The sequence below is a fragment of the Phaseolus vulgaris genome, chromosome 1, assembly GCF_051622355.1.
Source record: "Phaseolus vulgaris cultivar YP4 chromosome 1, ASM5162235v1, whole genome shotgun sequence".
NCBI lineage: Eukaryota > Viridiplantae > Streptophyta > Magnoliopsida > Fabales > Fabaceae > Phaseolus > Phaseolus vulgaris.
Window position 1 is genome coordinate 43,382,456 of NC_143498.1, and position 21,911 is coordinate 43,404,366.

General features: G+C 33.7%; 1 protein-coding gene across 1 annotated transcript; it reads left to right on the forward strand.

Annotated features, from left to right (window-relative positions):
• The first annotated feature begins 6,460 nt into the window (after positions 1 to 6,460).
• Positions 6,461 to 20,750, forward strand: LOC137816028 (protein HUA2-LIKE 3). Its single transcript, XM_090302996.1, has 11 exons — positions 6,461 to 6,973; positions 7,685 to 7,761; positions 13,177 to 15,144; positions 16,007 to 16,460; positions 18,117 to 18,225; positions 18,370 to 18,482; positions 18,602 to 18,786; positions 18,866 to 19,349; positions 19,464 to 19,899; positions 20,017 to 20,184; positions 20,314 to 20,750. The coding sequence occupies exons 1-11, from the start codon at positions 6,851 to 6,853 to the stop codon at positions 20,337 to 20,339; spliced, it is 4,143 nt and encodes a 1,380-aa protein (XP_090159122.1). The 5' UTR covers positions 6,461 to 6,850; the 3' UTR covers positions 20,340 to 20,750.
• The last annotated feature ends 1,161 nt before the right edge of the window (positions 20,751 to 21,911 follow it).

Here is a 21,911-nt window from a genome sequence, read left to right on the forward strand (position 1 = left end):
CAAACAGTTATTATTTCAGTATTTATGTAAATAATATTATTCAGTAGAAAATTCGTATAATGAATGATAAATTACAATGTCATATTAAGATTTATTATATATTAAACTCCTACTTTATAATTGTAAAATTAAAAAGTGAAAGGAAAGAATATTATTAATTCAAATTTGAAAAAAAAATGAGTAGCCCATTGCAATAAAACATAAAAAATAAAATAGATACTTTTTAATTTATATATATTTTAATATATGAACAAATTGAATTGTCACAAAATAATGAGTATCGGCATTTAATAAATATTTTAACTCTACTTTTATATAAAGAAAATCATTTGCGGAAAGGGTAAGTTAAAAGACGACTTAGAGTGAGAATAAGTTCAAAGTATATATTTACATATATTGAAAGAAAATTAAATTTCATGTATTTACAAAGCGAAATAAATTTTAAGGATAATTATATTAAAATAGAGTTATATATATATATATATAATGCAAAAACACAATATCATAACATATTAAAGTATTTTTCTTTTTCGTTTATATTTACATTTTCTTATTCTCTACATTAAACCATTACCAGATATTTTGTCCGCCATTGACATTGACTTGGGGGACCTTGACACCGTTACCCGCTGGGCAGAAACCCATAAAATCCCATAAAACCGGCTCATGAGATGAGGTTTGCACCCACTTATATACAATGAAATGTCCTAATCTCTAGTCAATGTGGGACCTCCAACACACCCCTCACACCGAGGCTACCAATTCGTGCGTGGAGATATATGTTATGGGTGGTTCGATAACGGCCCGATAGCGGGTGGCCTAATAAGCCCAACAAACACTCGCTATGATAGGCTTGAAATGGCTCTAATACCATGTTAAGAAGTAGACTTTAAGCCTAACTCAACCCCATAAAACCGGCTCATGAGATGAGGTTTGCACCCACTTATATACAATGAATTGTCTTAATCTCTAGTCGATGTGGGACCTCCAACACTTTCTCAGTCTCGTTCTCGCAGTCTCATTCTCACTCTTAGTCTCGTTCAATTGATTCATCTCATTTTCTCGTTCCTTGCTCAAACTCAGATAAGTCTTTCTCAATCTCTATATCTCGTGATTGCGACTCGCAATATTGTTGGTGACGATGCTCAAACACAGGTACTTTAATCTGATTTTTAGTATTAGAGACTTCAAGTTGTTCTTACAATTTGGCAGAGTTTTTTGTTTTTTATTTGATTTTCATTTTCATTTTCGCTTCGTTTTCATTTGATTTTTAATTGTTGTGAATCGTAATGACTCTCACATTTGAACTTTTTTTAGCAATTGTTACAGTGTTATCATCATTTGATATTTTTTTCCTCTTTTAGATTTTTTAGCCATTTGCTTTTGTTGATAAATTCCAAATTGTTGCACAAAAGGATGTTGTTAATCTTTCCAGATTATTGTGATATTAGTCTCTTTGTGTATATCACATTATAGAAGGTTAATATAACCAATATATATTATTTCTATATAATTGTACAAATGAATGTTAATATTACTTCATTACACAATGTGTTTCATTAATTTATGCCAAACTTTTGTTATTTAGTGTATGTTATAATTTGGTTGGTTGTGATATATATGGTGCTCTTGTGCAAAACATGCCAATTAGAGAAGTTTCATGACATATTATGTGTATGTGGCTGTTGTGATAATATTGGTCCTAGGTAACTAGGTTTTTTAAGTTATTGGTGAATTGATGCATGTTTTAAATAATTTTATTGGGGTTAAGTTACCCTCAGATTTTGGTTGATTCGTTGGGTGGGAATAATACGTATGATGGGTCATGGTTAGGGATAAAGTGCAATGGGGATGGAAAGGTGAAAATGGTTATTTTGAATAACTTTAATCTTAGTGGTACTTTAAGTCTTTTTATTGGCAAGTTGGATTCTTTGTTTGGAATAAGGTTGGGAGGTAATGATATCAGTGGTAGGATACCCAGTAATTGGATTAGTTTGAACCATAATTGGTTATACATAATAGAATTGTTGAGCACTTTAAATAGAGTCGTCATAGAGACCTCTGAACCTATATGTGAATGTGAAGAGCTGTAACAGATAGAACATTATCAATAGCCAGTTAACAACTCCTTTGACTGTAAACTATTAAAAGGTTTTCAATAAATATACGATTACTTAGCCTTAATCAATATTTTCCTCATTAGATTCAAAAAGAAAATTGTAATGTGACTTTTGATAAGTCATTTATCTTCTTTGAGATAGCAAGATCCCTTTAGTTATGAGATTTTCTTTTTGTTTTTCTTTTAAAGACGCTTATAGTCAAGAAAGTCATGTTTATTTTACCTTGTTTCCCACTCTCACTGTGCTTCCTGGGCTTTACTTGATCTCTTTATTATATTTATTTTCTCGTCACTTTTGTCTATTCTTTTTAGCTATAGGATATAATATTTCATTAAGAAATCCTCTTGAAATAAGACATTGCATTTAATATTTCATTAAGAAATCCTCTTGAAATAAGACATTGCATTTAATATTTAATTAAGAAATCCTCTTGAAAGAGGACATTCCGATATGAAATAAAGTCAGTTGTTGTGTTTATTAGTTTTGCTATCTGCTTAGTAATCTCTGTTTTTATTTCAACATAACAAGCTTCGTAGTCTCATCCCTTTATTTAAGGAGTAAATGAAACAAATTTTAAATATATCAATTTAATTTTTCAATTTACATTTATACCTTTCATTATAGTTTTTAGTTTAGGGTTTTTATTATATATAATTTTTCAAGTTTTCAACTACTCATTTTTCAAATATAGTCATCATCTTCGGTTAAAAATGTTAAAAAGTTAGTTCTTATAAATTAACATTCAATTGGTATGTCCATATGTAATCTCTTAAAAAATAACTTAAAAAACAACCATTAAGACAAATACCCCACCTTAAAAAGTTTGCATTTTCTACTTAACTTAGAAAGCTCATTCATTACTTGGGTTAAAATGAAAACACTCATAAAAGAGTCAAAAAATAATCTTAGTATATAATATTCACTTACTTTTTATGTTGGTTATAATTTTAACTAAGATTTATTTTAAAAGTATTTTGGTTTGTATAAATCATTTATCTATGATTTTGAATGCTTGCACCCTCCACTTCCGAAAATACTTGAAACTTGATATACTAAATATATGTGTTTGTGATTGAAGAAGAAAATTGTGGCGTTTTGTTCTTGTGATTTTGTTTTTGTAGAAGAGCTTAATTCACATGGTTCTTGTTATCATGGGATATATGTTGTTTATGTGTGCATGAACCAATATATAATGCCTTTCTTGTAATTCATTTACTTCCTTTCGTTTCTTTTCCAATCGTTCATTAATTCTCCTTTTCATCCTCACTCATGTTAATCTCCTGCAATTATTATTTTCTTTAATCAAAGTGTCACGTTAGGAAAATTAATGAAGTTAGAGAATTACTACAGTCACTTCCATTCTCATCTGATCAAAGCAAGATCAAGCTTTATGGGCATACAAACATTGACATAAATTTCACTTATCACCAACCATGGCTTCACTAGACTGAGATTTGGGTTTGTAGAAGAACACAATAGTATGTTATTTTATTAGGCGAATTGATTTCTATATTACGTGTGAACAAGCTTTTATAGTTTTCTTTTCAATAAAGATGTCTCTTATTCGAAATAAACTCAAATTTTATACTATACAAATTTTTTGACGATAAAGATGCCCTATTTTTCTTGTTCCTCTCAAGTTAACACTTTCAAGGTGTTGATATATTTCATTTAAATTTCAGACCCAGGATAATAATGATGTCATGGCTTATTGGTTATCCAATGCCTCTACACTTCTCTTGTTACTCCAGCGTACACTGAAGGCTAGTGGTGCTGTTGGAATGGCTCCGCAACGCCGTCGTTCTTCATCAGCAACCTTGTTTGGGAGGATAACTCAAGTAAGCATAGCTTCTGATTCAACGAACTATTTCAATGAAAAACTTTTATTCTTCAGGCAAGCATAGTTCCCTCTTTCTAGAGTTTCCATGGAACTCTAGCTGGAGTAAATCTTTTCCTAGTCAATGGTAGCGTAAGCAGAGGAGTAGATACATTGTAAGACAAGTTGAAGCCAAGTACCTTGTTTTGCTATTCAAACAACAACTTACAACATATGTGGAAAATATATATGGAATGATTTGTGATAATTTGAAGAAAGAAATTTCTCCTTTGCTCGGATTATGCATCCAGGTATGACAATTTATTCTTTAATTTGTAGATTCTACAAACTAGTCTATAATGCATGCTTTAAAATGATTTTTTTTTCCAATTTATACATTTCACATTTCCAAGCCTGGACACCCATATGAGTTCCTTACATAGTTGAGCAAGTTCGCTTACTCAACAATACTCATGGGACTATAATATATTGTTAATTACTATGTAGTATTTATTGAGTGTCACATGGCTTCACCAATTATTCAAATGAATTGTTAATTTTCTTTTTCCTAACTTGGTTATTGAAACATAGGTTGAGGAACTCAAAGAATAATCTGAATGATACAAAAGCCTTTGTTGAACAAGTAATTGAAAAGATTGTAAAAATATAACCACAAAAAGTGATGTCAAATTAATACTATACTTTTCTTCTAATTACTATTTTGTATTGATGTATTGCCATGTGTGCATATTATATTTTGTTGATGACTATATTTATGCTATTTGTAACGTGTTTATATGTTCATTTTATCTTTATAAAAGTTACAGTAAAATACACCCTTTCTCTTTGAGAAATGGTCCAAATAAACACTTTTATTTAAAATTTTAGATGTTTACTTTCTTGAATATATTAACTTTTAGATTTTTTTTTAATTTTAATTAGATAGTTAAGATTTTATTTAAAAAATATTTGTATGATAAGTGTTTATTATGCAGGGTACATTATGCAAGTAGGAAAATGAATATATTATATTAAAAAAAATACTTTCTATGACAATTATTGTTAATCTACCATAAAAATAGAAAATCAATAAAAACATGTACTTATTTATAACAAAACAAATCCAATCCAATCAATAAAAAAACTAACAAAATAACATAACTAAATGATTAAATAAGTAATGAATTAAAGAGTTAAATTTCTAATATAACCAAATAATATAACTAAGTTGAACTTATAATTAAACTTAACCAAATAACATAAATAAAATTAACTTGAGAGTTTTAAATCATAATACCAATTAATATCTAACTCTAACATGTAAATAATAAGATTTAATTATGATTGAATAATAACTGAAGTGCAAATAATAGTGAAGTGTTTGAGAAGAAAAATAAGAATGATATTTTAAAGCGGTAGCAACATAACATTACATAAAGGAACAAACCAATATTGGTAACAACAATGATAATGTTGTTAAAAGGAAAAAACAAAAATCAAAGAAACAAAAAGTTTGAAATTATGTTGAAATAAGATAAAAAGAAACAAAAGTATTTACTTATACTATATTTATGTAATATTTAATAACTTATTTACCACAAATATTATAGCATTGTTTATAAAGATAATTATACCATAATCAATATAAATTGTACCACATTATTTCCCATTTATGTAGCAATTTACTTGTAGTAACACTATCGATGGTTGAAATAATAGCTTGGTTTCACATTTTGTTTCAATTAATAAATCAAACACTTATTTTTTTTAGATTATTACATTATTTTTTAATAATCAAATTATAATTTCAGAAAAATGTTAAAATAAATATTTTTTATTCAATCTATTATGCGATAAATTTATGATTTTTTAAGTATTATTTTTTTTTATAATAATTTAATATAAAAGATAAACAGATATTTAATAAATGTAGAAAATTAGAAACCACAAAAATTGATTTAAATAAGGTAATAAATAATTGATTAGGTTTAGTTAGAATATTATTTTATATTCAGACTAATCTGTATATAACTTTTACGCACACAACATTGAGAAAGTTTTACAAATATAAAATTAAAAAATCTTGAAGAATTTAAAAAAAAAAATAAGATGAATAAAATCTAAAAATGATTAAATATTTTTAAATTTTTAATAATTATTTGATATTATTTTTAATTTAATAATAATTAAAATACTTTATTGAAACAAGAAAATGAAAATTTAATAAATTTAAATTATTTTATCCAAACAAAATATTTGAAGAATGAAATAATTTAAAATATAATCAATTTAAATTTAATATATTTAAATATTTTAAAAATTATGAAATTCCCTGTACAAACACAACAGTATTAATATAAGGACAATGAAAAAAATATAATTAATTAAAGTGTAAAAGAAAAAGGAAAAAGAAAGATTTAAATTGAGGATTTACGAAAATGCTGATTTCTACTGTGCAGATAAAGAGTATTACAGTTCTCACCAAAAAGAGATTATAAATTTTATATAATACTGAACTTAGATTAAGGTTTATTTGAGGAGGAGGTGGTGACGTGGCAGAGAGAAGAAAAGAGGGTTTATTTGTTTACATTTTACATTAGCGCACTTCACGGAGTGTGTGATATACCCAGAACCTTGCGCACCCTACACTAAGCCACCACCGCACCAGGACCAGCAGCACCTTCTTCTTTCTCTTCTTCCGAGCCTCACCTAACGAAACTCTTCTCTCTTCTCTCATCTCATGTTTTTCACTCTCACTCAAACTCTTCCTAATTAGGGTTTTCTTCATTCCCAATGCCTGCTAATTATCTCTGCCAATTCCCAACCCTGCCAGCTCCTTCGATCCTTCACCCAAGTTCCTTCCACCTTCACTTTTGCGCTTCGATTCGGAGAAAATCGGGAGCTGTTTCCTGCCATGCCGCCTAGTCGGAGAAAGGGAGGAAAAAAAGCGGCGGCGGCGGCCGCCGCTTGCAGTCAGTTTAAGGTCGGCGATCTCGTGCTTGCTAAGGTTAAGGGATTCCCTGTTTGGCCTGCGACGGTGAGTGCTCCCTGCTAATTTTTAAGTGAATGCTTGAGTTTTTGGATTGATTGTGTTTTGTGTCCAGAATAACATAGCACTCCCCCTTGGATTGCATATTTTGTTGGTTCTCCTATGCTGAACTATGGTGCAGTGAAAAGTGTGTGAATCAATTAAGTCAGGTGGTGTTTTGTTTTAAAGTGTATATTGAATTTTATTGAAGTTTTGGGGTCTGACCTTGATTATCTGGTTTGCCTTAGCTGAAGTTCTGTGTAAGTGGTTGTCTGGTTTTGTTTCAATTAAGCCTTAGCTGAAGTTCTGTTTAAGTGGTTGCCTGGTTTTGTTTCAATTAATTTGGATGTTTTCTTTATGTATATTATGTATTTTATTAAAGGTTTTTGGGTCTGACCATGTATGAGATGCCTTTAGCTTAAGTTTGTAGTTGTTCTGTCTAATTTTGATATTGCATGGATACTGGCTTAATCAAATGATTATCTTGTGGGAATATTTAATGAATGACTTAGTTGGGCGTAGAGGCTCCCGGAACAGATATGGAGAAGGTAAGAGACCAGGGGCCGTTGTTAAACAATTCAGAGCTTTGCTTTTGCATTCTCTGCTGCCCTGTATAGCTGATATGTTTGTTCTGGACAGTTCGACAATTTTCCTCCTAGTTTGGTTTGTATTTTATGAAGATTTTTTTGCTGATTATGTTGTTTTTTATTTTTGGGGCAGGTGGATGAGCCGCACAAGTGGGGTTACTCTGCTGATCGGAAGAAAGTATTTGTTTACTTCTTTGGAACCCAACAAATGTGCGTATTCAAATCCATCTCTCTTTTGATTGAATTGCTATTGGTATTCATATGGTGTTCATGTTTGATAATGAAATGAATATTCATGATGAAATTTCAAACCAAGTTGTTGGAAGTAAGTGATATAGTATATATGTGTGACATGGTTAATATCGTGTTTTACCTAGGGATACTGTAAGGTTTAGTTGTGGTTTTCTTGTTCATATTTCATTGACTTGGTGTTTGCTGGAAATAAGATTTTAAAACATAAGCACTGATTTTCCCTAAATCAATTCATGCAAAAGTGACTCTTCAAAGTCTTAAATCTCAAAATTTAGCCAAATGAACACTAGCAATAACCTCGATTGTAATATATATATATATATATATATATATATATATATGATGTGAGATGGTATGACTTATGATTTAAGAGTATTACTTATGGTGATTTTGTTGGATAGAAATGTTTATGTACTGCGAGTTAGGCTTTGTGATTGTGAATGCTTGTATCCAAAATGTTTTGTTTTTTGCTTGGTCCTCTTTGTCTTTTTTTTTTCTGTAATAATTTTCCTTCTTTTGTTCTTCATGTTAGATTCTATATTTAGTCAGTATTTTGCTTTTTATTCTATTATGAGGGGCTGAGTGTAGCTCAATAGATTTTGTTTTCTTTTGGCATCCTCAAATATTTTTTCTTGCTAAATTCACCCTATAATCTTTCCTTTATCCCTGTCACTACTTATTCGTATGGTTATTAAAACTAATTTGGAACTTTTTGTGGTTCTCTATTTAGTTGATTTACAAGGAAGTTATAAACTGGTTAAAATTTCAGTAAGTATGTAGCAATCTTGGTATATCTGCACCCTCTGATTTGAAGTTATAATCTTGGTTAATTATAGGAAGTTATAATATTGGTTAAGTATAGGAAGTTATTATCTTGGTCAATTATAGGAAGTTATAATATTGGTTAAGTATTTAGTAAGAATATTTAGAAGTTACACACCTGTGTTATTGAAAAATGGCCATGGCATGATGGCAGCACTAAGAAGGAAAGTGGTGGTGGATTGCTGGACGCCACAGCATGGCGGTGTGGCAGCACATTGTGGCCACTTTAGATGTTATGGAAATCAAACCACCACCCTGTGACTAGTTGTGAGGAAGAACATGGAGCCTGGGATCACCTGACTTTGACACCTATGCAACCCCCTAATTTCATTGTTTTTAATAAATTAATACTGTTAGAGTCCTTATACCCAATCTTGCCCAACAATTTTTTTAGAAGGGTCGGTTATACAACTTGAACCAAAGCCAACCCATGACTGAAAGAAATCTATATCTGCCACAAACTAAAAAGCAAAACAGATCTGGTTCAACAACCATGGTCACTCAGTCAGCCACTGGTCCCAAATGTTAGAGTGAATGACCGAGAACACATATTTACATATTGATTTATATTGCTTAGGAAAAAAAGGACTTGACATGTTTTCCATATTGACAAGACTCACACTAGAACTTGAAGTTTACTAAGTTTAGTAACCATTTGTTTTAATTTTTACAAATGTGAATGACCTAAGTGATCATGCAAAGGTTTAGGAGGAGAGGAAAAACAAGATATACATATGACTTGGTCCTTGAATAGTACGATCCTGTGCACTCATGTCCAACGCTAATCATTCAACTCGTACCATGCTCCTTTATAAACAAATGAATTGACTTCAAATGTTACAAAGCATATTAATGACTTAGTTATTTGACTTAGAGAGATAAGGTTAGAGGGGATGCAAGAACAAATAGAACAAAATTTTAATTTAAAGGAGAAATTGAAACTTGACCAACTCCCTGAGAAACAACTTTGGATTCGTTGGCTAAGGTTATTAGATGAAGAAATTTAAGAGAAGAAATGGAAGAGAACAAGGGGGCATTAGCATAAATACGATTAAGAGCACACAAGTCAATTATCCTTGGATTTTGACTTTCCATGGATGGTGAGATGTAGAATTTTTTAGAAAGTGGGATGTGTGGAAAATTGTGCTTGACTGCTGGATTTTAATCTCAAATATTCTTGCTATTCCTCACCAGAAAACTTTGCTTTAAGTATTTTTGGATTTCAAGATATTTGTTGTTTTGTTAGTTAAGCAATGTAAAAAATAACAATTTTCTTGAGTATGAACTATTCTCTTACACTTAAAGCATTGAGGACATCCTTGACCACCAGGTACTCTATTGCCACAATCTCCCCTTCCACGAGTAGATACCAGTGTTTTCAATATCGGATAATGGAAAATATCAGCAACCGGAAAAATCCTTTATGAAGTTATAATGTAAACCATAATAGGTTACAGCGTCACTCGGAGAGATGCTTCAAATCTGATGGTCACCAAAGGAAAAGGTGGAGTTGGGGAGATGACAACCAACAACAGTGGATGATGGAACCAAACAATGTAGGTAGAACGAGATTAACTTGCTTTTATACTAACTTGAAAGCATATATATGAGAAAAAGAGCTTGAGAGATCTTAATAAAGAGGTAGAACTAAGATCTCTCTACTGATTCAATTTCTCACACACACACACATAGCTTACAGCAAAAGCTTAAGAAAAGAGAAAGAAAACTTAATAGCGTTTACCCTAGGATTCCAGCTTAGATAGATATAGTACCCAACAACTTTTGCTTAGAAGACAATATAAACTATTCTAAGAGGAACTACTCTCCAGTACCACATTTCATTTCTCTGAAGTTATCTTATTACCTTGTTCATGGTTTTTAACCAATTCGCATATTCTTTAAGGCTTCTTGTACAGCCTATAAACTATAATGGATGTTTAAGGTTAGCAAGAAGGAATTGCATCCATCTAAAATATTAGGGTAAGATACATGATGGGATATAAAGGGTTTAGTGCTACTTCTTTCTTTCTTTACGGCAATGGGTAGATAAAGTTTGGTTTTCTTCTTAACAGGTAAAAAGGATTTCGCCTTGCCTATAGTAGAGATTTTAACAAAAATAAGACTAGATTTAGGTTCCATTTCTCATGATTCTCTTTGAGCTTCAGTAGGAGTTGGATCCAATGATTGAACATGCTATTAGGGCTGATATTTCTCTACTCAAATTCACTTGGAATGATTCTTTGGGCTTTGGGAGGCTTTGTTTATTTTTTCTGAATATGTAGGAATGGACATGGTTAGTTTTGGTGAATTGGGAGTTGTTTGAGAAGCAGATGGAAGATTGGGGATTGGAAGCATTGGAGTAAAGTGAAGTGTTGGTAACTAAAGGTGTTTAACATCATGGAACTTCTCCCCTTGACAATGTGAAGAATATTATCAGAGGGGTTCACAAAATGTAACATCTACAGAAAACAGATTTTTCTGGTTTGAGGTTGGAAACATGTACCCCTGCTAGACATTGAAGCTTGCAAAGGCACACTTGAGTGTTTGTGGATCAAGTTTGCCGCCTCAAATTTGATCATGAAACAAAATCGAGATAGCCAAAAAATCCTGAAGCTATGTGTTTGCAAGATATTTGGAATACAGGCATCTAATGCTAGTTGCTGCAATGAGGATAGCTCCATCATAAGTTAATTTGGTACAAACATCAATAAAGGACGCAAACCTTCCTGCTCCTTTAACATATGAAATTTCAGAAGATTCTCAAACATTTGTATGCATAAAAGAAATGGAGTATTCTTGAAGTTTTGTTGACAACAAGAAAAATGTACCCTATGATGCTTTCCACGCTCGCAAGATTCACAATTCAATGTGTTAAAAGTCCAAATTCTCAGGCAGGAAACATAGATTTCTTCAAAATGGAAAGGTGTATGAGTAAGCTTAAAATGTTTTACACACACACACACACACACACACACACACACACACACACACACACATATATATATATATATATATAGGTTATGTCACTGGGGATTACTAAACTTAAAATAGTTACTGGAAATGTATTAAGGTACATGACTAGTCACTTTTATATTATTAACACAATACTTTCTTTAAGTGATTGTGGGTCGTGGCATGTGAGGCAGATAATTCAGTATGTGAGAAGGTTTGTTGAGAGAAGAACTTTGTAATTATGTGAATTATACACGTAACTGAATGAACAACAGAGCTTAAGCGGCTGTTAAAGTTTCAAGATAGTTTTGCAGCTTTTCTTTGTTGTAGAGTTAGCTTTACTCCATCACTGTTTTATCTGGTTTAATTTCCCTGGTGTTCTGTTGCAATAAGTAGACCATAAGTTGTCTTGGTTCAGGGTTTTACTTGGTTTTGGTTTGTATCATGTTCACGTCCTCTCTGCAGTAGTAGAGAGCTGAATTGGTGTTGGATTGAGAGGCAGGCGTATCCAATCCAGCATCTTAGTATGCTTAGACCAGCCATGAATTCTAAACTCAAGCTCTTCTCTCTTAGAAGTTTGATTGACTTCTTTTGATTTCAATTCCAGATTCTGGCATAGCTTTGTCTCCTGGCACAAACCATTTTAATATGAAATACGTTGTAACAGAAAGTTATGTAGTTTAGTTATGAACAAGCCTTGCCTTAACTCAGATTATAGCCACATTTTAAGCTTATAAGTTTTTAAATGTGTTCCATATATATGTTGATGTCTCAAGTTACATAAAAGTCCGAGATACCTCAATCTGCATTGAGTTCAGCTACTGGTTTGTGATGATAGTATCCTCTGTGTTCTCATTGTTACTCTAAGGTGGATTGTCACAGAGATGATGAAGCCTCTGCTTCCCATTTAAAGGTAGCACCAATCTAGTCCAATGATATATAATTTTTGCCATCCAGTTGTACAGCAATCCTCATATTTTCGAGGCTGAAATTGGACTATTTGTTTTAAGGGTTCTGGAGAATAGGCTGTTGCAGTGATAGGGGCATTGGGCTTGGGAAAGAAAGGAAGGACAGTTGCACCCGAGCCCCTCTAAAGGCTCTGATAAGATGAGCTGTAGGGGTTCTGGAAATAATTTTCCCATATTTTGGGATAGGCACTCTTCTATAATTAAAGATAATTGATAGCTACAACTAAGGTTCAAATTTCTACATACTTATTGATAGATGACAAATTTCTACGTAGTTATTAGATCTGAGAAAAATATAGGAACAAGATTTGATATGATTAAATAAGTTATGATGTGAGTTAATATTGATTAAACCATTCTTGATCCATACTTAATTAGGGAAGGAAGTGGCTTACACCAACTTGAGAGGGGACGAATTATAAATTAGGTGTTGAAATTTTAATTTCTATTTCTTAATTGATGATTTCATTGAATGAATGTGAATTGTTGAATATGTTTTATTTTTAAGCTAACTGTAAGACTTCGTAACTGTGTTGCATTGTGGAATCTCTTAATTATTTCCTCATGTACTAGCCTTAATTTTATTCAGCTTGAAAGTTGTCTTAGTTTGAAAGGCCATTTGGTTTTGCAGAGCATTCTGTAATCCTGCCGATGTAGAAGCATTTACTGAAGAGAAGAAACAATCTCTTGCTAAACGTCCAGGAAGGGGTGCTGATTTTGCACGTGCAGTAAAGGAGATTATTGAAAGTTATGAAAAATTGAAGAGTGAGAATCTAGATGATGACACTAGCTTTGATGGTGAAGTTGCCATTGCAAATTTGTCAAATCCAATTGATCCATCTGCAAACATATGGTTAAAGGATCAAATTGAGGCTCCTTTGGCAATTAATTCACAAATGAAATCTTCAAATTGTGTGACTGACAGACCTGAGGTAGTTTGTGCAGCTGAGGATGCTGTTGCATTGAGGAATGAATCTTATAATATAGAGGCATCATTGGATGAACCTACTGATAATGCTATTGTGGCTGCAACTGTAAAATCACCTTTTCCTATTACCCTTAGAAATGAACCAGTTCGAAGGTCTAGAAGCACATTACAGGTCCAAGACTTTGTTGTACCTTATAGTGATGGTGAAAATAATGGTGATGGCAATGTATTAGTTGATTCAATTCCAAATAGGGATATACAAAGGAGTAAATGTATCAGGAAATCTCCTGATCTTTTAGGTTGCGATGATACTGATTCACTTGCATTTGCCTCAAATTTTAGCATGGAGGATAATGATTCTGAAATTATTACAATAAATTCTGATGTCTTTACTTTAAATGACGGAAGTACGATAGATTCTAATTTAAAACTTGAACAGTCTGAGCCTATTGGGTGTCCTGAAGGGGAAGATGATTTGAACAAAGGCCTTGATCTAGAAATAAAGACTGTAATCAGCAAGAAGAAAAGAAGACCAAACAGGAAGAAAGAAACAAATGATGATGGTGCTCGGAATGCCTGTCAAATTTTGCTGAATATGTGTGAAAATTCAAAAGAGAGATGCCCTGTCCAAGATGGAGACGAACATTTGCCCTTATTGAAACGAGCCAGAGTTAGAATGAATAAATCATCATCAGAGGCAGAAGAACTCAATAGCACTGTAGAAGTCCAGGTGAAGAGTGGTGATGAAGATATTACTGACTCACCACATCAGATAATTACCTCCTCAAATTGTGAAAATGGTAGCCTTGCTGAAGGAGGCTCATCAATCTTGAATGAAGCTTTGGTTAATGTTTCTCCTTCTAATTTAACAGCTCCATGTTCAGAAAATGGTTCTCATATTTGTAAGATTAAGAAAGACCAAATGATTGGCTTTTCTGTGAATGATGAAGCTGCTTTACCTCCATCTAAACGTATCCATCGTGCTTTAGAAGCAATGTCTGCCAATGCTGCTGAAGAAGGTCATGCTTGCATGGAATCATCATCCTCTGTAATGGCATCAACTGGTAGGTGCTGTATATCTACTAGCAAGAAATGTCTTTGTATGAATGTTAATAATGAAGGAGGTAACGATTTAGAACTTCAAAGGTTGGATTATTGTGGCATTGATTCTTCTCATGTTAGCGTGTGTAGTTTCTCAACTCATTCAAATACAATTATTTCCATAGAGAATGAGTCATCTATAGAAGTGGATAAGCAGTTGGCCAAGTACGAAAATGAAGCTGGGAAGGATGCCATCCCTGGTGATAGACAGCAAGTTGGTGAAGATCTTATTGATTCTGTTGTTTGTTATCCAGCCAAAATAGTTCCTCAAATTCACTTACACAGCAAAATTTCTCCTAACCTTGATATGAAATGTTATCAAGTTGGAAGCAATGAAGATTCACCAGGTCCACCATTGTTACCAAATGGTGATGGCAACATCAGACCTTTGAACCATTCAGATACATCAGATACATTGGAGCATGGTGGAATAAGTCCTGATCCTGTTTTGGGGGTCAGTGAAAGTGATAAATTATTACCTCAAAATAGAATTAATGTGCCCCAGAATGTGGTGGCTGTTTGTGAGGGTGTGAAGCAAGTAGTTGGTGACAGCAAACAAATTAATGATGCGTAAGTATTTTTAGCTTGTACAATCACTAGATTCTGATCACACCTCCTTCGGGAGAAAAGAAAAGATTATGTGATAAACATTTCACTTTAATTATTTGTGAAAATTTGTTTTTCTATTTCTTTAAGGAAAAAAAAGCATTTCTGGAGAAGATATAATTTTACCCTCAGTAAAGTGCTAAACAAGCTGTTTTCAGCCTACACTGAAACATTGAGTTTCAAACTTTTCTCATCCAAATATGGAAGATGTTATAACCTTTACAAACTTCATGCTTTCCATTTTCTGTTATGCTTATTATTGTTCATTATGAAATTTGACTGGATGAACTGGTGCATTCCTTGTTTAGATCATACATGTGCAAATAGTTGTGTTTTCCAGCCTAAATTCTTAGTAGGTACAATTTCTGATTAAGAAAAACTGAAGGTAAACACATCTCGATAGCATTGAAACTAAGAACATGAATTGAGCTATTTTCCTTACTCAGGAAAAACAGAAAAGAGAATACTGCACTCTCTGAAAGAATTATAAGCCCTCATGTACTAGTATAATCCAAATGATTTTCATGCATCATGCTCCCTATATCCTCATCATTTTCCATGTGTCCTGAATCTTTCACCTTCCCCTCTCCATTTGTTGGTTGCCACCTACCCCAGCTTGTTCTTCTATCCATTTTTTTAGGAACATCTCTATTGGGTAAATTTGTTACCCTTTTGTTATTCACACTTTTGAGTGGGGTCTATGAAATTCAATCACTGGGGGTCATATAATAAACATATTTTAATTTTTAATCAATCTGTTAAAGGAAAGTATAGTATGCTTCATTTCTTTCAATTCAATAAATCTCATGCTATTATTTCTTTTCAGGCATGAGGTTGCTAAAGAAGTAAAGTTTAAAGGACAAGAGGAGGATATGAATTCTGTTTCAATATCAAATGATTATTCAGGTGAAAAGGGTAATTTGGGGATTCTGTCAAGCCCATCTTTGACTGATGGGAGAGTCTGCCTTCCACCAGGTTCACCTCCAAACACAACATCGGTTTGCAATATTTCTACATCAGACAGTAGTAATATCCTTCAAAACGGAAGTTGTAGCCCTGATGTACACCAAAAGAACACTCTATCGGGTCCTACCGATGGATGGAAAGATGGGATTGTGGCAAATGACCGATCAAGATCTGTGGGCAAGTCAACTGAAGCAGGAGATGCTGCTTTGTTGTATTTTGAAGCAATGCTTGGGACACTGAAAAGGACAAAGGAAAGTATTGGTCGAGCAACACACATAGCTATTGACTGTGCAAAGTTTGGCATTGCAACTAAGGTAATGTGATAGTGCTTTCTAAATTTTTATTTTCTTCCGCGTCAATAGTACATGTTTAATCATTGAACTGTTAATGTTTTGTTTATTAGATTAGTTTTACTTCTGATTTTGTAGTCAAGGGGACCCTTAGTAGTGTTGGGTTTGGATAGTTTGTATAGGGGCATTGTTTAAATCTTGATGCTGTGATGCTGCCATTGTACACACACAAGAAAGCTTTTATGGTCTATGTGTGTGTGCCTTTCAAGGCCTTTCCCTTCTTGTTCTTCAAGATGACCTTGATTTTCTTTGCCCTTTTTTGGTTTTTAGGGGCTCAGGATGTAAATAGAAGCAAGGTAGTTAAACTCAAGATTCTATTTAGATGGGGAATGGGGATACAAAATCACAAAAATCGCCGAATTGTAAGATGAAGTATAAGATTCTACAAGACATATAAACTTCACATAAATACATATAACATAAAATAAACAAGAGAAAAAAAACCCCATGTAACAAATCAAAAGCTTAAATTTATAATCCCGGATTAATAAGCATATGAAAGTCAATGACTAAACCCCATACAAAACTCAACTCCCAAGTCATAAATGACAAACAAAGCTGCTTAAAGTACTGTAGTAGTACGAAGTGACTATTAGTACAAAACACTACACTTGAACACCTAGACTAGACCTCTAAAATAGATCATCCAATCATAATCACTCAAGAGATCCTCATTTATTCCATAGAAAGAGAACCAACAAACCACACAAACAGCAGCAGAAGCAGAGGAGCTAAGCAGTGTCCCTCAAGGATGACAGAGAAGACCTCTGGTCACAGTGGTTCATACAATGAATTTGGGGCTTGGGTGAGAGGACACAGATTTTTTGCTAGGGGCTGAACATATGCAGGGATGTCAGGTCAGCGAAGGTGTTTTCCTCTATTATTAGTGTTGGGGTTACAGAAAAGTTGGTTTGGGGATTGGGTTTTATGAGCTTAGGATTACAAAAGCCCAAAACGATAAAAGAAAGAAACTTGACTCACTACTGAAAGTTGGCACATTAAAAAATGTGATCCAAGCAAACTCGGAAAGCTCTCAAATTCCACTGATTTTACAATTCCCCATGGCAGGTCTACCTATTCTGCTCACCAGTGATTATGAGCAGGGACGAATAGAAGGCTGAATTGAAATTATTGGTGTTCATGCATTATAATTATGATTTTTTGGATACAAATCTTTTGATTTCTTTGGGAGGAAACATTTGGTTTTGTGATAACCAAAAAATTGGAGTCAGTTTCATTGGGCATGCTTGAATCTTGAAGATTGTCTTGTTTCTGTTGCGAAATCCTTGGTCATAATTCCTTTTTCTTTCCCTAAATTATTGAAGAATAAATTGCTTGATGGTTTGAGACAGTCTTCTAGCTCATTGTTTTTTTTTCTTTTGGTATCATTTTTGCTCATTTTTGGCATCCCAATCTCTTAGAGGAACCTAATTTAATTTGTTTGTCCTAGTATAAATAAGTTTGCACCAATATGTTTAGATTTCAATCTTATGAACCATAATGGGAATTAAAACCAGTTAATTTGCTCTAAATTTATTTCCTTATAAATAAGTTTGCACCAATATGTCTTGATGATATATGCATTTTTTGGGGGGGCTGGGCTTTGGGGATGTATTCTAGGTGGTTGAAATTCTTGTCCATAATCTGGAAATTGAGACAAGCCTGCATCGGAGGGTGGATCTGTTTTTTCTTGTTGATTCTATTGCTCAATGTTCTCGAGGGTTGAAAGGTATTTTTCTTTTCAATTGTTTGTTTCTTGAATTCTGCAAGCACAATCAATAGAATATGTGCACATGTATCTGTTGATGTTGTCAACATAACAGAATTTATGGCTTTTGTATCTGTTCATGTTGAAAATATATGTATTTTCCAGGAGACATTGGTGGAGTGTATCCATCAGCTATGAAAGCAGTGCTGCCACGTCTATTGTCTGCAGTTGCACCTCCTGGAAATGCTGCAAAAGAAAATCGTCGTCAGTGTCTTAAGGCAAGTTAATGGATTTTTTTTCCTGTTTACTGAAGTTAATCATAGATGCTCTCTAGTCTTCCCTTCAAAATATTTTTTTGGGTCATTATTCTTGTTAAGTTTTCCTCCCAATTATGTAGGTATTAAGGCTATGGTTGGAGAGAAAAATCCTTCCTGAATCCATTATTCGGCATCATATGCGGGAACTAGACTCATATAGCACTTCAGCTTCTGCAGGTGTCTTCTCACGCCGTTCATTAAGAAGAGACAGGCCTTTTGATGACCCTGTCAGAGACATGGAGGGCATGCTTGATGAATATGGAAGGTGTGATGCATAAAATATTGACTCTGCTTTTCTACTACTTCTGTAGGTGTGTTTACTCAAGTTGCATTTGGTTTTGCAGCAACTCAAGTTTTCAGCTACCTGAATTTTGCATGCCCCGAATGCTTGATGATGGAGGAAGTGATTCTGATGGAGGGGAGTTTGAGGCTGTCACACCTGAGCATGATTCTGAAACACATGAAGTGCAAGAAATGGCTCATGCAATTGAAAAGCGCAGGCATGTGTTGGAAGATGTTGATGGTGAGCTTGAAATGGAAGATGTGGCTCCGTCAGTTGATCTCGAATTAAATTCGATTTGTAATGTTGATAGAGGAAATGCCTCTGATTTTGAGAAGAATCTTCCTGTGTCCTTTGCTCCTCCTTTACCACAAGATGTGCCACCGTCTTCCCCACCTCCACCTTCATCCCCTCCACCACCACCACCACCACCACCACCTCCTCCTCCTGTTCCTCTACCTCCACCACCACCTACTTCACACCTCATGCCAGCTACCTCTGAACAATATCATGTTGCAGTTGATTCAAAAGGTTTTGAAGATTCACTGGTATGTTTTACTCTTTTGCTTGTTATTTTTAAACTGAGTGGAATAAGTTGCAGCATGTGACAGCTGATGTTATAACCTTTTCCTTTCTACTTGGGCTTTGGTTCATTTTTGCAGACCTTGAAAGCCAATGTACTGCATCCTATGGGTCAGCCCTTTGCTGAACCAAGAAATAGTCAACCTGTCAGTGAGGCAATTAAGTATACTGTCCATGAATGTAGAGACGAACCAATGCCAATGCAGGCGTCTGCTTGCTCTTTCAACACCCTCCCTATACAATCAACTGACATTTCCAGGAATACAGATGGTGTTACTATGCATAATAAAGGTTACTCGATACCACCACCTCACCATGTGCCATCCAATCAGTTTTCTTTTGTTCACGGGGAACATCGAATGAAGTCTCAAAGGGAGGTTCTGCCACCTCTTCCATATTCCAATGATTACCACTTTGTGCAGAGCATGAAGAGAGAATTTGGTTATGACAATCATGAGAGATTAAAACCACCTTCATATGATTACCAAGAGATATGGAATGATCCTCCTTCTTATGGTAAGACTGATAACTGATGATGCTTTTGGATTGTGATTTTTGAGGTGAAGGTGGTAGGCATGCTGTGGTTTGATTTGGTTGTGTAGTAATTATCTTTCCTGGGATTTCTGCTTTCAGGTCCTTGGTATCATGACAGAGGTGTAACTGCTCCTTATGGTTGTCATCCAAGTGAACCAGGTAGTTTTCCAGGCCATGGATGGAGATTTCCTCCCCCACCAATGAATTACAGGGACAACTTGCCTTTTAGACCTCACTATGAAGATGCAATTCCAGTAGCAAACCGAGGTATATACCCCTCTGATAGATTTTCATCAATCTTTAAAAAATCTTTATTTTCTGATGTACATTTGTTATTGGAATTCGGAAATATTACTTGAAAATATTGAATTGAGGTTTAAGATAATTATGTTTCAGGCCCAAGATTTTGGCAGCCCAGGTGAAGAGAAATTACCAATAAATGAAGGCTGGCGTACTTCTGTCTATCTGCAGGCTTCTTTGGTTATCCTTCACTAATTAGTAACCATTGTTACTTATAATTCACTCATTGAATGTTACATACAACCCACTTTTTGGCGTGGGTCCTGCCTTTGTTTAGAAGAGGTGGATTTTATTCCATCTTTCTGTACATGCAAGAAAAGTCTTTATAGAGTTCCGCAGAAACTGCACAGAATATGGCCATAATTTGCTAGATTTGTATATATACATATATATGGCAGCCTCTTCTGCAGAATGCAGAGCAGGAAGAAGAGTCATTGTACAGTCGTTGGAGAACTGTAGCTTATCTCTAGGCTGTCAACGTATCAAATTCTTTTGTTGTCGATTATATAATTTAATTGAAGGAAGCTCTTACAGTTGGTCATCTAAATACAAAATAAATAAAAAAATTAAAGGACTTGAAATTGTTTTCATAATATAGAAAGAAACTCCCCTTGGGTAACTAAGATGAGTTACTTTATTCTTGTTGAGTGTTGGCTTTATTTACTTCTCATAAATGGCTTTTTGTCATGCACTCAGTGTGAGCACCCTGCAGCCTGTAATTTGATGGCTGATGATAAAACCTTGGCCTAACATTCAAATGTGTGGGGCCATTTCTAGCCTCTCCATCATGGGTTGTTAGAATTGATTAAGGTTGTTGGTATGTGCAACCACGCAAATGTACCGTCTCATGAAGGGCATGCCTAGCTGTTAGCATCATAAACTTTGGAAAAGCTTTCTTAGAAATTTTTTCTTTTTTCAAATGAAGCAATATATTTAAATTTGAATAAATGAAGATCCTCTGCAGTTTGAAACAAAGCCCGCATGATATCGCAGCCATTCTTTCAATTTTAATACTTGAGATGTTACATGAATGGTGAGATTAAGAATTGCACAAGGTGATAATTTCCTACGAAGAGGTTACGGTATGAAGCCATGACTCTGATGTTTCGATGATACTGAACAACAAATTGACCTTTCAACCATATAAACGATTGAATATTTATTTTAATGATTAGATTATTTAAAACATTATAAAATTCGTTATAATAATTTAATTGTAGTATAAGGGCTTGGATGTAACCTTCTGTAGAATTTGTGTGTATGCTATTTGTTTAAGAAAATTTTATATTAGTGGAAACTTGCAAAATTGTTATCTTTTTTTTCTTTATTTTCAAAATGTCATCTCAAAATTAAGAATTGAACTCTTATCACTTTAAATAAGTGTAATTATGACAAACCATTTACTGATAAAAGTGAATATGTAAATTATTCCATTCCTCTCTTCTTCCAGTAGGATGAAGAAGTAACAAAAATTGTATGAAAAATAGTTGGAAGTCAAATTTATTTCTTGCACTTTTCTACCTAGAATTGAAGGCTATGTTATAATTCAAGATGCAATAGCACTTTACAGGTTTGAGGTTGGATTGTGTATGCTTTGGAAAGTGATAATGATGAAGAAAGTGGTCTGTTACTTTTATAAGTAACTGCTCTTCAATAGAAACCGTTATGTTATGTGTAAAGTTTGATATTCTTTT